The sequence below is a fragment of the Ranitomeya variabilis genome, chromosome 4 (genome assembly GCF_051348905.1).
Source record: "Ranitomeya variabilis isolate aRanVar5 chromosome 4, aRanVar5.hap1, whole genome shotgun sequence".
NCBI classification, from domain to species: Eukaryota; Metazoa; Chordata; class Amphibia; order Anura; family Dendrobatidae; genus Ranitomeya; species Ranitomeya variabilis.
Window position 1 is genome coordinate 581,539,490 of NC_135235.1, and position 12,406 is coordinate 581,551,895.

Consider the following 12,406-nt stretch of genomic DNA (forward strand, 5'->3'; position numbering starts at 1 on the left):
GGCGCAACCAACATCACCCTTGGAAATCAGGGGGTAAACAGTCATGGCCGAAAATGTTGGCTCCCTTGAAATTGTTCCAGATATTTTAGTATTTCTCCCTGAAAATTATTGTAATCATACGTTTTGTTATACAAATTTATTTCCTTTGTGTGCACTGGAACAAAACTAAAAAAGAAACGAGGAGAGATAAAAAATGACAAAAAGCAAATTGGACATAATTTCCTACAAAACCCCCAAAATGGGACAAAATTGTGGGTTAACAACTTTGTTTCAAGCATGTGATGCTCGTTCAAACTCACCTGTGGCAAGTAACAGTTGTGGGCAATATGAGAATCACACCTGAAACCAGTTAAAAGGGGAGAAGTTGCCTCAAGGTTTGCATTATGTGTCTGTGTATGCCACACTAAGCATGAAGAACCAAAAGAGGATAAGAGAACTGTCTGAGGACTTGAGAACCAAAATTTTCTATGTCGTAAGCTTCCATTTCCCACCAGTGCCACACAGAGGTCAGCAATTGTAGCCCACCCCCTGATGCCACATGTAGCTCAGTGGTCATCACCTACTCTTGACCTCCGTATGTTTTCATTTTGACAGCTGCCGCTCACTTCAGGTTTTGTCGAAATCTCCTGGAACACACAGTCTCTGCTGAGAACTTGAACCATCGTTTTCGCCGAGAGATTGGCAACAGCCTGACATGGCATGACGGCCGGGGGCACCGACCGGCTGGAAGTAGGACCATCAAACTGCTTAAACAGCCTGGGACAGAAGTGTCACAGGTATTCATCGATCATTAATCTCATTTTCTCTCTGCTCTAGTTGTGTATTTACCATATATGCATCATGTCTTCTACTCCAGTCACATCCAGAGCTGCAGTCATAACTCATATCTCACCACTGCCGTCTTGTGGATCAGTGTACGTACAGAAATGTCCCTGATGTAGTGCATTGCTAGAAATACTTGAAGGGCTGTCTGGTCTTAAACTACAAGTCTGCAGTTACTCTGTCACTGCAGACTTGTAAATCCTCACATCGCGCACACTGAGGGCTGTGAGGATTCTCAGGGGTTATGTGATCGCAAGTATGCAATATACTGTACATATTACCAGCCACATTCCAACTAGATGGTCTCACATACTGTAGAGTGACTGCAGACTTGTAGTTTAAGACTGAACAACCCTTTAATTTCAATTCCTTGCCATCTTAAAGATCTTGGGTTGCTTTCAGTAACTGAGAACAATTTGTTTACATAGGATGAGACTGAAAACCTGTACAGACTTTTATATTTCTCACAGTTGAAAGTTTGCTCCAATTGTATCAGGTCTACGTTCATGGCCAAAAGTTTTGAGACTGACCCACAATTTGGTTCTCACAGTTTGCTGCTTCAGCGTTTTTACCTCTTTGAATTGGATGTTGCTATGGTCACTGAAGTACAATTATTAGCATTTCATAAGTTTTTACACTTTTATCAAATTCATCAAGTTTATGGAAAGACTCGGTATTTACAATGTTGTCCATTATTTTTCATGACTTCTGCTCTTTGACCGTGGCGGTTGAATATCAGCTTCTGGGCCAAATCCTGACTGATGACCGCCCATTCTTGTCTCGCCAGTGCTTGGAGCTTATCACAATTTCTGTAGTTTTATTCGTCCTTCCGCTTTTTGAGGATTTATCACATTTGTCTTGTGACATGGTCTCCATCATGCTGGAAAAAGCATTGTTCATCCCCAAGCTGGAGAAGTTGTTCTTGGAGGATGTTCTTTATTCATGGCCGTGTTCTTAGGCAAAATTGTGAGTGAGCCCCCTCCATGGATGAGAAGCACCCACACATGAATGGTCTTAGGATGCTTTACTGTTGGCAGATACAAGACTCATGGTAGTGCTTACATTTTCTTCTCCAATCATTATTCCAGATATACCAAATAGTCTGAGGGGGCTTCATGAGATAAAATAGCTTTACCCCTGTCCCCTGCAGTACTTGCTATACTGTAGAATGTCAGTCTGCCCTTGATCTTTTTCTTAGAGAGAAGTGGCTTTTTTTGCTATCCTTCTTCACACCAGGCAGCCTCCGAAAACCTTCCCCTCTCAGTGTGTCCAGATGTGCTGATACTCGCTTGCTACTACTCCTGCACTTGTTTTCAACCGATCCCTTAGCTAAATCCTCTTTGGTAGACGGTTCTGGCACTTGCTGGACTTTCTTGGGTGCCCTGAAGCCTTCTTCACAGTAACTGACCCTCTCTCTTTGAAGTACTTGATGATCTGATAAGTGGTTGATATAAGAGCAATGTCCTTGCCTGTAAATCCATTTTGTTGCAAAGCAGTGATGACTGAACATATTTCCTTGGAGGTAACATTGGTTAGCAGAAGAAGACAATGATTTCAAGCACCAGCCCTTGGAGGTAACAGTGGTTATCTGAAAAAAAGTAATTGATTTCAAGCACCAACCCCCTTTTAATGCAACTAGTCTGGTCTTATAATTCAATCACAATGGCAACGTGATATCAGCTGCCTTGTCCTCGATAACACTTTCTCCTGAGCTAACGAGAAGAACACTGAAATGATGTAAGCAGCTCATTTTGTGGCCGAGCTGAAATTAAGTTAATTTTTGTGAAATGGAATGACTTAGCAATTTTTACAATTCATCTGATCACTCTTCATACCAATCCGGAGTCAATGCAAATTACTGTTATAAAAATGGAAGCAGCAAACTTTGTGAAAACTCAAAACTTTTCGCAACGAATGTAGACAAAATTCTATGTACTAAACAACCTGGGCTGAAGGCAAATACATGTTACTGGCACTGATACACTGTAGCAAATTCTCAGAACAGAAGAAAGAATTGTGCTGCTGATCTGTATTACAGAGTTTTGATATAATCGCAGCAAAATGGGAAGCATTAGATCAGGAGTGGAAACAATAAAATTCTATTCCTTATATACAAGCAGAGTCATTGAGTTTTTCATTAAAATATAATGATGAAGCATTTTCTATGAAAAAAAAAAAGTTGAAAACCCGATAAATTCAATATGAGGAGCAGGAGACTGATAATATACAAGATAATTGGTAATGAGGGCACAGTGTGGAACTCCACGGTCAGGAGGAGGGGGCTCTGCTGGAGAGCTCATGTGTGACCTCCTTGGGCAAGGAGGATAATTGGGTACTGTAATTATTAGCCGCTGTACTGTCACACAGATATTACCCCTGTGCGGAGGTATTTCACTAACAGACCAGATATCGTGATGCATGAAATGAGGGCGGCGCAGTGCGGCATATCTACTGTTAAATCCAGTCAGCCACACGTATAATGCTGGACATTACTGTCCTGTACTTCGGAGAAAGGGACAAGTCATACCGCCATATAGTATACAGTGCCCATTATTAACATGAAGGATGCTATAGACGTAAAAAGAAAGTTACAGTGCTGCACAAAAAATAAGTGTACCTACCATACAGTAGGACACTACACCAAGCCACGGTCACACCTTCAGTATATGGTCAGTATTTTACCTCAGTATTTGTAGTCCAAATTCAGGATTGGGTGATAAATACAGAAGTGGTGACGTAATTTTATTATACTTTTCCTCTGATTATTCCACTCCTGATTTTGGCTTACAAATACTGAGGTAAAAAACTGACCAAATAGTGATAGTGTGACTATAGCTTAATACTAGGTACAGGCCGTAGTGATCACATTCAGGGACTCCTAGAGATGAACAGTGAGGGACATGTGATACATACAGTTATATGAAAAAGTTTGGGCACCCCTATTAATCTTAAGCTTAATGTTTTATAAAAATTGTTTTTTTTGCAACAGCTATTTCTGTTTCATATATCTAATAACTGTTGGGCACAGTAATGTTTCTGCCTTGAAATGAGGTTTATTATACTAACAGAAAATCTGCAATCTGCATTCAAACCAAATTTGACAAGTGCATAAGTATGGGCACCCTTATCATTTTCTTGTTTTAAATACTCCTACCTACTTTTTACTGACTTACTAAAGCACTTTTTTTGGTTTTGTAACCTCATTGAGCTTTGAACTTCATAGCCAGGTGTATGCAATCATGAGAAAAGCTACTTAAAGTGGCCACTTGCAAGTTGTTCTCCTGTTTGAATCTCCTCTGAAGAGTGGCATCATGGGCTCCTCAAAACAACTGTCAAATGATCTGAAAACAAAGATTATTCAACATAGTTGTTCAGGGGAAGGATACAAAAAGCTGTCTCAGAGATTTAACCTGTCAATTTCCACTGTGAGGAACATAGTAAGGAAATGGAAGAACACAGGTACAGTTCTTGTTAAGGCCAGAAGTGGCAGGCCAAGAAAAACATCAGAAAGGCAGAGAAGAAGAATGGTGAGATCAGTCAAGGACTATCCTCAGACCACCTCCAGAGAGCTGCAGCATCAACTTGCTGCAGATGATGTCACTGTGCAACGGTCAACTATACAACGCACTTTGCACAAGGAGAAGCTGTATGGGAGAGTGATGCGAAAGAAGCCGTTTCTGCAAGCACGCCACAAACAGAGTCGGCTGAGGTATGCAAAAGCACATTTGGAGAAGCCAATTTCTTTTTGGAAGAAGGTCCTGTGGACTGATGAAACCAAGATTGAGTTGTTTGGTCATACAAAAAGGCGTTATGCATGGCGGCAAAAAAACACAGTGCATTGTATAGTTGACCAATGCACAGTGACACCATCTGCAGCAAGTTGATGCTGCAGCTCTCTGGAGGTGGTCTGAGGATTGTCCTTGACTGATCTCACCATTCTTCTTCTCTGCCTTTCTGATGTTTTTCTTGGCCTGCCACTTCTGGCCTTAACAAGAACTGTACCTGTGTTCTTCCATTTCCTTACTATGTTCCTCACAGTGGAAATTGACAGGTTAAATCTCTGAGACAGCTTTTTGTATCCTTCCCCTGAACAACTGTGTTGAATAATCTTTGTTTTCAGATCATTTGACAGTTGTTTTGAGGAGCCCATGATGCCACTCTTCAGAGGAGATTCAAACAGGAGAACAACTTGCACGTGGCCACTTTAAGTAGCTTTTCTCATGATTGCATACACCTGGCTATGAAGTTCAAAGCTCAATGAGGTTACAAAACCAAAATAAGTGCTTTAGTAAGTCAGTAAAAAGTAGGTAGGAGTATTTAAAACAAGAAAATGATAAGGGTGCCCATACTCATGCACCTGTCAAATTTTGTTTGAATGTAGATTGCACATTTTCTGTTAGTACAATAAACCTCATTTCAAGGCAGAAACATTACTGTGTCCAACAGTTATTAGATATATGAAACTGAAATAGCTGTTGTAAAAAAAACAATTTTTATAAAACATTAAGCTTAAGATTAATAGAGGTGCCCAAACTTTTTCATATAACTGTATACTACATGGAGGAAAATATTGGATGCCCCCACATTACACTTAGGCCTCTTTCACACTTCCGTCGTTTGGCTTCCTTCGCAATCCGTAGTTTTGGGCAAAAAACGGATCCTGCAAATGTGCTCGCAGGATGTGTTTTTTGCCCATAGACTTGTATTAGCGACGGATCGCGACGGATGGCCACACGTCGCGTTCGTCGTGCGACGGATCCGTCGTGTTTTGGCGGACCGTCCTCACAAAAAAAGTTCAATGTAACGTTTTTTTGTCCGTCGCGTCCGCCATTTTCGACCGCGCATGTGCGTCTGAAACTCCGCTCCCTCCTCCCCGGACTGCAAAATGGGCAGCGGATGCGTCGAAAAACTGCATCCACAGCCCACGTCGTGTAAAACTTTCACAACGTCCGTCGGTACGTCGGCCCGACGCATTGCGATGGACCCGTCCCGACGGAAGTGTGAAAGAGGCCTTACAGGAGCTTTTATCACACCCCATTATAAATCCATTAATTTGAGGTTGGCCCCTTTGCAGTTATCAAAACTCCCACTTTTCTGGGAAGAATTTCTGTAAGATTTTGGAGGTGTCTATGAGAATTTTTACCTATTTATCCAGAAGAGCATTTGTGAGGTCAGACCCTGATGTTGGAGGAGAGGTCGGGCTCACAAGTTCCATTCTAGTTCAACATTGGATGGTCTTGAGGTCTGGCTCTATGAGAGCAGTCATGTTCTTCCCACCCAACTACCCCAACCATGTCTTTATAGACCTCACTTTGTGCACTAGGCACAGTCATGGTAAACAAAAAAAACGGCCTTCCCCAAAACTATTCCCCCAAAGTTGGAAGCTACAACTGTCCAAAATGTCTTGGTATAATGATGCATTCAAATTTCCTTTAACTGGAAATAAAGGCACGCTTGTTTCACAAATTGTATGCGGTTTAAACAGGCTGCCAATCACCGGCAAACCGCTCATTTGTTGGGTGAAATGATCTTTTGTTTTGCCCAACAGATCATCGTTCTCGGCAGCACATTGTATAAACAGGACTTGAGTCGCTGAGAACAATGGCTGCCTATGTGGAGAACCCTCTATTACAGATAATTCCATGCACATCTGAGGTGCCTGGTCTGTCTGTGGAAACTAGACTATCAAACGACCACCAATCAGCAAATAAATAGCTGATCGGTGGTCGCGTAGTGCCGCCGGTCAACTGGTGTAAATAGACCTTTAGGACCTATGCCATACCCTAAAAACGACCTTATAGCATCATCCTTCTTTCACTAAACTGTACATCTGGCACAAGGCTGTCAGGTAACGTTCTCTTGTCATTCACCAAACCCAGACTTGTCCATGAGATGCCAGTAGAGAAGTGTGATCCATCACTGCACAGAACACATTTCTGCTTCTCCAGAGTCCAGTGGTGGCGGCTTTATACCACTCCATCCAACGCTTAGCATTGTGCTTGGTGATGTAAGGCTGCATGCAGCTGCTTAGCCATGAAGCTCTGGGCGGGAGCACAGTTTAGTTTTGATGGTAATAGCAGAGGAGGTTTGGACTCTCCAGTTATGCAGTTATGTAGTCAGCAGGGCGTTGGTGACTTTTACCTCAGCACTTGGTGGCTTTTGAGGTCGGATTGTTGCATTTCCTTCCATTTTTCCATAATACCTCTAGCAGTTCAATATCTAAGGGGGAAGAAATGTTATGAACGGACATGCTATAATGGTGGCTCTCTATTATAGAACCATGCAAGAATTCAGGGAGCTCTCTAGATTGAGACATATTTTTTCCAAATTTTTATTAGCTACCTGTGGCAATGAAAAACCTGAATACTTTTGCCCATACATTGTATGTGCAGTGCATGTTATGTAAGTGTGCGGTGCATATTATTCTGCACAGACATAGAATACACCTTGGTTAAGAGGGTTGTCCAGAGAAAACACACACAATGTAAGTGATAGCTTATTGATTGATTGGGGGTCCGACCCCCAATCAGGAGAGCGGGTCCCCGATAGAATAGAGCAGCAGTGTACATTGACCCCTACTTGGCTTTTTCCATAAGCCCCGTAGTGAATGAATAGAGCTGCTGTCGGGTATGTAAGATTAAATATTCCACTTGGGGATAAAAGGTCCCCATTCTGTATATCGGTGGCGGTCCCAGTGGTCAGACACCACTGATCAATAAGCTACTACCGATCCTGCACACATTGTAGGTTATAACTTTTTTTTTGCCAGACTCCTTTAAGAATGGGATAATAGACGGATGTAATGTTTGGTGCTGTGTCTTGTCTGCATTGAGTAATTCACAGTTTGTCCCCTGCGCAGGTCAGACCCAGCGATCAATACGGCATATATCACACCAGTCCGTCCTTCAGCTGCCTCACGAAACCCGTTGTCCTGTGGACTCAGCAAGACGTGTGCAAATGGCTGAAGAAACATTGTCCACACAACTATCTCACCTATGTGGAGGCCTTCTCTCACCACGCCATCACAGGTAGCTCGGCCTGTAGGTTACTTATTCTATGGCCGGGGTCAGACATAACGTATAGAAATACGGTCCGTTTTTTACAGACCAAATACGCTGAAATGTTCCCTGAACAGTGATCCGTATGTCATCCGTAGGCAAGGTGTGGCTGCGTATTTTGTGCATGTAAACTTCCGTATGGCATCCATATAGCGTTTTTTCTCGCAACCTTGCAAAATGGACATATAATGGTTCCATGGGCACAAATATTTGTGAAAACATATATACAGTCTATATATATATATATATAGACTGTATATATCAGTGAGACACACACATATATATATATATATATATATATATATATATATATATATATACAGTATATATATTCCTATACTATGTGTAGACATTTATTTTATCTATTCTATTCTATCCTGTCAGTGTGATTTTACTGTACACCGCACTGAATTACCGGCTTTTCTATAGAACACCGGTGCGTATTTCTCGCACGGCAGATGTGTGGTCCATGTGTAATCCATATTTTTCTCGCCCTCATAGACTTTCATTGGCGTATTTTTCTCGGAATACGCTGACAATCGCAGCATGCTGCGATTTTCTCAACCCCTAAAATACGGCCGAGAAATATACGGCTGATGGGTGCTGCCCCATTTGAGAAACATTGGTCCATGTGCAATGCGTAGTTTTTGCGCCTCTCCCTCGTCCGTATTTCTCTCTAGTGTGACGCCGGCCTATGTCAGTGGTTTACTGCTTGTTGTGAAGCTACTACCCCCATCATCCGCTAACAAACCCTCCCTGTCAGGGTATGTCAAAGGTCGGGTCCTAGCCTGTGGTGCGATGCCCCTCTTTCTAGATGTCAAATGTTCGTGTTATGAAGTCAGCTGCCTGGTATATTTGTGGAGCCGGCGGGCTGCACGTCACAGCCATTGTGTGCCGTCTTACAGTCCTGCGCAGGCAGCAGGGAGATCATCTGACTGCTGTAAAATCCCAGCAGACACGCACCAGCAGACACTGTGAGATCTGTATCCCGAGGCCGCGCCGGCTAAAAGTCTTAATGTACAGCGCGGATAAAATACTGAAAGGGGGCAATCCACCCCCAGGAGATAGCGATGAAGATTAGGAAGAGGAGAGGGAAGGGGAAGACTCAAGTGGACCAGTGAAATTATGAACTGAAGGGGAGGAAAAAACTCAGATAAGAAGACGAGAATTATGAGCTGCAAAGGGAGGAGAATTAAGTTCCATAGGGATCATAAAATAGGCACCTATAGGAAGAGGAGCGAATATGGATCTATAGAAAGAAGAGAGAATAACAATATATAGAAAGAGGAGGGAGCAAGCGCTATAGAAAGAAGAGCGAATAGAGGTCTATAGGAAGAGGAGAGAATCAGGATCTATAGAAAGAGGAGGGAACAAGATCTATAGAAAGAGGAGGGAATAAGGATCTATAGAAAGAAGAGGGAGTAAGGATCTATAGAAAGGGGACGGAACAAGATCTATAGAAAGGGGAGGGAACAAGATCTATGGAAAGAGGGAACAAGATCTATAGAAAGGGGAGGGAACAAGATCTATAGAAAGAAGAGAGAATAAGGATCTATAGAAAGAGGAGGAATCAGGATCTATAGAAAGACGAGGGAACAAGATTTATAGAAAGAGGAGGGAGCAAGATCTATAGAAAGAAGAGGGAATAAGGATCTATAAAAAGAGGAGGGAACAAGATCTATAGAAAGGGGAGGGAACAAGATCTATAGAAAGGGGAGGGAACAAGATCTATAGAAAGGGGAGGGAACAAGATCTATGGAAAGAGGGAACAAGATCTATACAAAGGGGAGGGAATAAGGATCTATAGAAAGAAGAGGGAATAAGGATCTATAAAAAGAGGAGGGAACAAGATCTACAGAAAGAAGAGTGAATAGAGGTCTATGAAAAGAAGAGGGAATCAGGATCTATAGAAAAAGGAGGGAACAAGATCTATAGAAAGAAGAGTGAATAGAGGTCTATGAAAAGAAGAGGGAATCAGGATCTATAGAAAGGGGAGGGGACAAGATCTATAGAAAGGGGAGGGAACAAGATCTATAGAAAGGGGAGGGAACAAGATCTATGGAAAGAGGGAAGAAGATCTATAGAAAGGGGAGGGAATAAGGATCTATAGAAAGAAGAGGGAATAAGGATCTATAAAAAGAGGAGGGAACAAGATCTACAGAAAGAAGAGTGAATAGAGGTCTATGAAAAGAAGAGGGAATCAGGATCTATAGAAAAAGGAGGGAACAAGATCTATAGAAAGAAGAGTGAATAGAGGTCTATGAAAAGAAGAGGGAATCAGGATCTATAGAAAGAGGAGGGGACAAGATCTATAGAAAGGGGAGGGAACAAGATCTATAGAAAGGGGAGGGAACAAGATCTATAGAAAGGGGAGGGAACAAGATCTATGGAAAGAGGGAACAAGATCTATACAAAGGGGAGGGAATAAGGATCTATAGAAAGAAGAGGGAATAAGGATCTATAAAAAGAGGAGGGAACAAGATCTACAGAAAGAAGAGTGAATAGAGGTCTATGAAAAGAAGAGGGAATCAGGATCTATAGAAAAAGGAGGGAACAAGATCTATAGAAAGAAGAGTGAATAGAGGTCTATGAAAAGAAGAGGGAATCAGGATCTATAGAAAGGGGAGGGGACAAGATCTATAGAAAGGGGAGGGAACAAGATCTATAGAAAGGGGAGGGAACAAGATCTATGGAAAGAGGGAAGAAGATCTATAGAAAGGGGAGGGAATAAGGATCTATAGAAAGAAGAGGGAATAAGGATCTATAAAAAGAGGAGGGAACAAGATCTACAGAAAGAAGAGTGAATAGAGGTCTATGAAAAGAAGAGGGAATCAGGATCTATAGAAAAAGGAGGGAACAAGATCTATAGAAAGAAGAGTGAATAGAGGTCTATGAAAAGAAGAGGGAATCAGGATCTATAGAAAGAGGAGGGGACAAGATCTATAGAAAGGGGAGGGAACAAGATCTATAGAAAGGGGAGGGAACAAGATCTATAGAAAGGGGAGGGAACAAGATCTATGGAAAGAGGGAACAAGATCTATAGAAAGGGGAGGGAATAAGGATCTATAGAAAGAAGAGGGAATAAGGATCTATAAAAAGAGGAGGGAACAAGATCTACAGAAAGAAGAGTGAATAGAGGTCTATGAAAAGAAGAGGGAATCAGGATCTATAGAAAGGGGAGGGAACAAGATCTACAGAAAGAAGAGTGAATGGAGGTCTATGAAAAGAAGAGGGAATCAGGATCTATAGAAAAAGGAGCGAACAAGATCTATAGAAAGAGGAGGGAACAAGATCTATAGAAAGAAGAGTGAATAAGGATCTATAGAAAGAAGAGGGAATAAGGATCTATAAAAAGAGGAGGGAACAAGAGCTATAGAAAGAAGAGTGAATAGAGGTCTATGAAAAGAAGAGGGAATCAGGATCTATAGAAAGGGGAGGGAACAAGATCTATCGAAAGGGGAGGGAACAAGATCTATGGAAAGAGGAGGGAACAAGATCTATAGAAAGAAGAGTGAATAAGGATCTATTGAAAGAAGAGGGAATAAGGATCTATAAAAAGAGAAGGGAACAAGATCTATAGAAAGAAGAGTGAATAGAGGTCTATGAAAAGAAGAGGGAATCAGGATCTATAGAAAAAGGTGCGAACAAGATCTATAGAAAGAGGAGGGAACAAGATCTATAGAAAGAAGAGTGAATAAGGATCTATAGAAAGAAGAGGGAATAAGGATCTATAAAAAGAGAAGGGAACAAGATCTATAGAAAGAAGAGTGAATAGAGGTCTATGAAAAGAAGAGGGAATCAGGATCTATAGAAAGGGGAGGGAACAAGATCTATCGAAAGGGGAGGGAACAAGATCTATGGAAAGAGGAGGGAACAAGATCTATAAAAAGGGGAGGGAATAAGGATCTATATAAAGAGGCGGTTATAAGATCTATAGAAAGAAGAGCAAATAGAGGTCTATAGGAAGAGGAGGAAATCAGGATCTATAGAAAGAGGAGGGAACAAGATCTATAGAAAGAGGAGGGAACAAGATCTATAGAAAGAAGAGAAAGAGGCGGTTATAAGATCTATAGAAAGAAGAGCAAATAGAAGTCTATAGGAAGAGGAGGAAATCAGGATCTATAGAAAGAGGAGGGAACAAGATCTATAGAAAGAGGAGGGAACAAGATCTATAGAAAGGGGAGGGAACAAGATCTATAGAAAGAAGAGGGAATAAGGATATATAGAAAGAAGAGGGAATAAGGATCTATAAAAAGAGGAGGGAACAAGATCTACAGAAAGAAGAGTGAATAGAGGTCTATGAAAAGAAGAGGGAATCAGGATCTATAGAAAGAGGAGGAATCAGGATCTATAGAAAGAGGAGGGAACAAGATCTATAGAAAGAGGAGGGAACAAGATCTATAGAAAGGGGAGGGAACAAGATCTATAGAAAGAAGAGGGAATAAGGATCTATACAAAGAAGAGGGAATAAGGATGTATAAAAAGAGGAGGGAACAAGATCTATAGAAGGAAAAGTGAATAGAGGT

The 12,406-nt window shown here is 41.6% G+C and overlaps 1 protein-coding gene across 1 annotated transcript in view; it reads left to right on the forward strand.

The window, feature by feature from the left end:
• The window catches only part of SAMD10 (sterile alpha motif domain containing 10), a 38,106-nt gene that overhangs the window by 9,602 nt on the left and 16,098 nt on the right, over positions 1–12,406 (forward strand). Inside the window, exons 2-3 of the mRNA XM_077252967.1 lie at positions 595–776; positions 7,682–7,850. Of these exons, the coding sequence (XP_077109082.1) occupies positions 595–776; positions 7,682–7,850 (351 nt within the window). The remainder of the gene's footprint in view (positions 1–594; positions 777–7,681; positions 7,851–12,406) is intronic.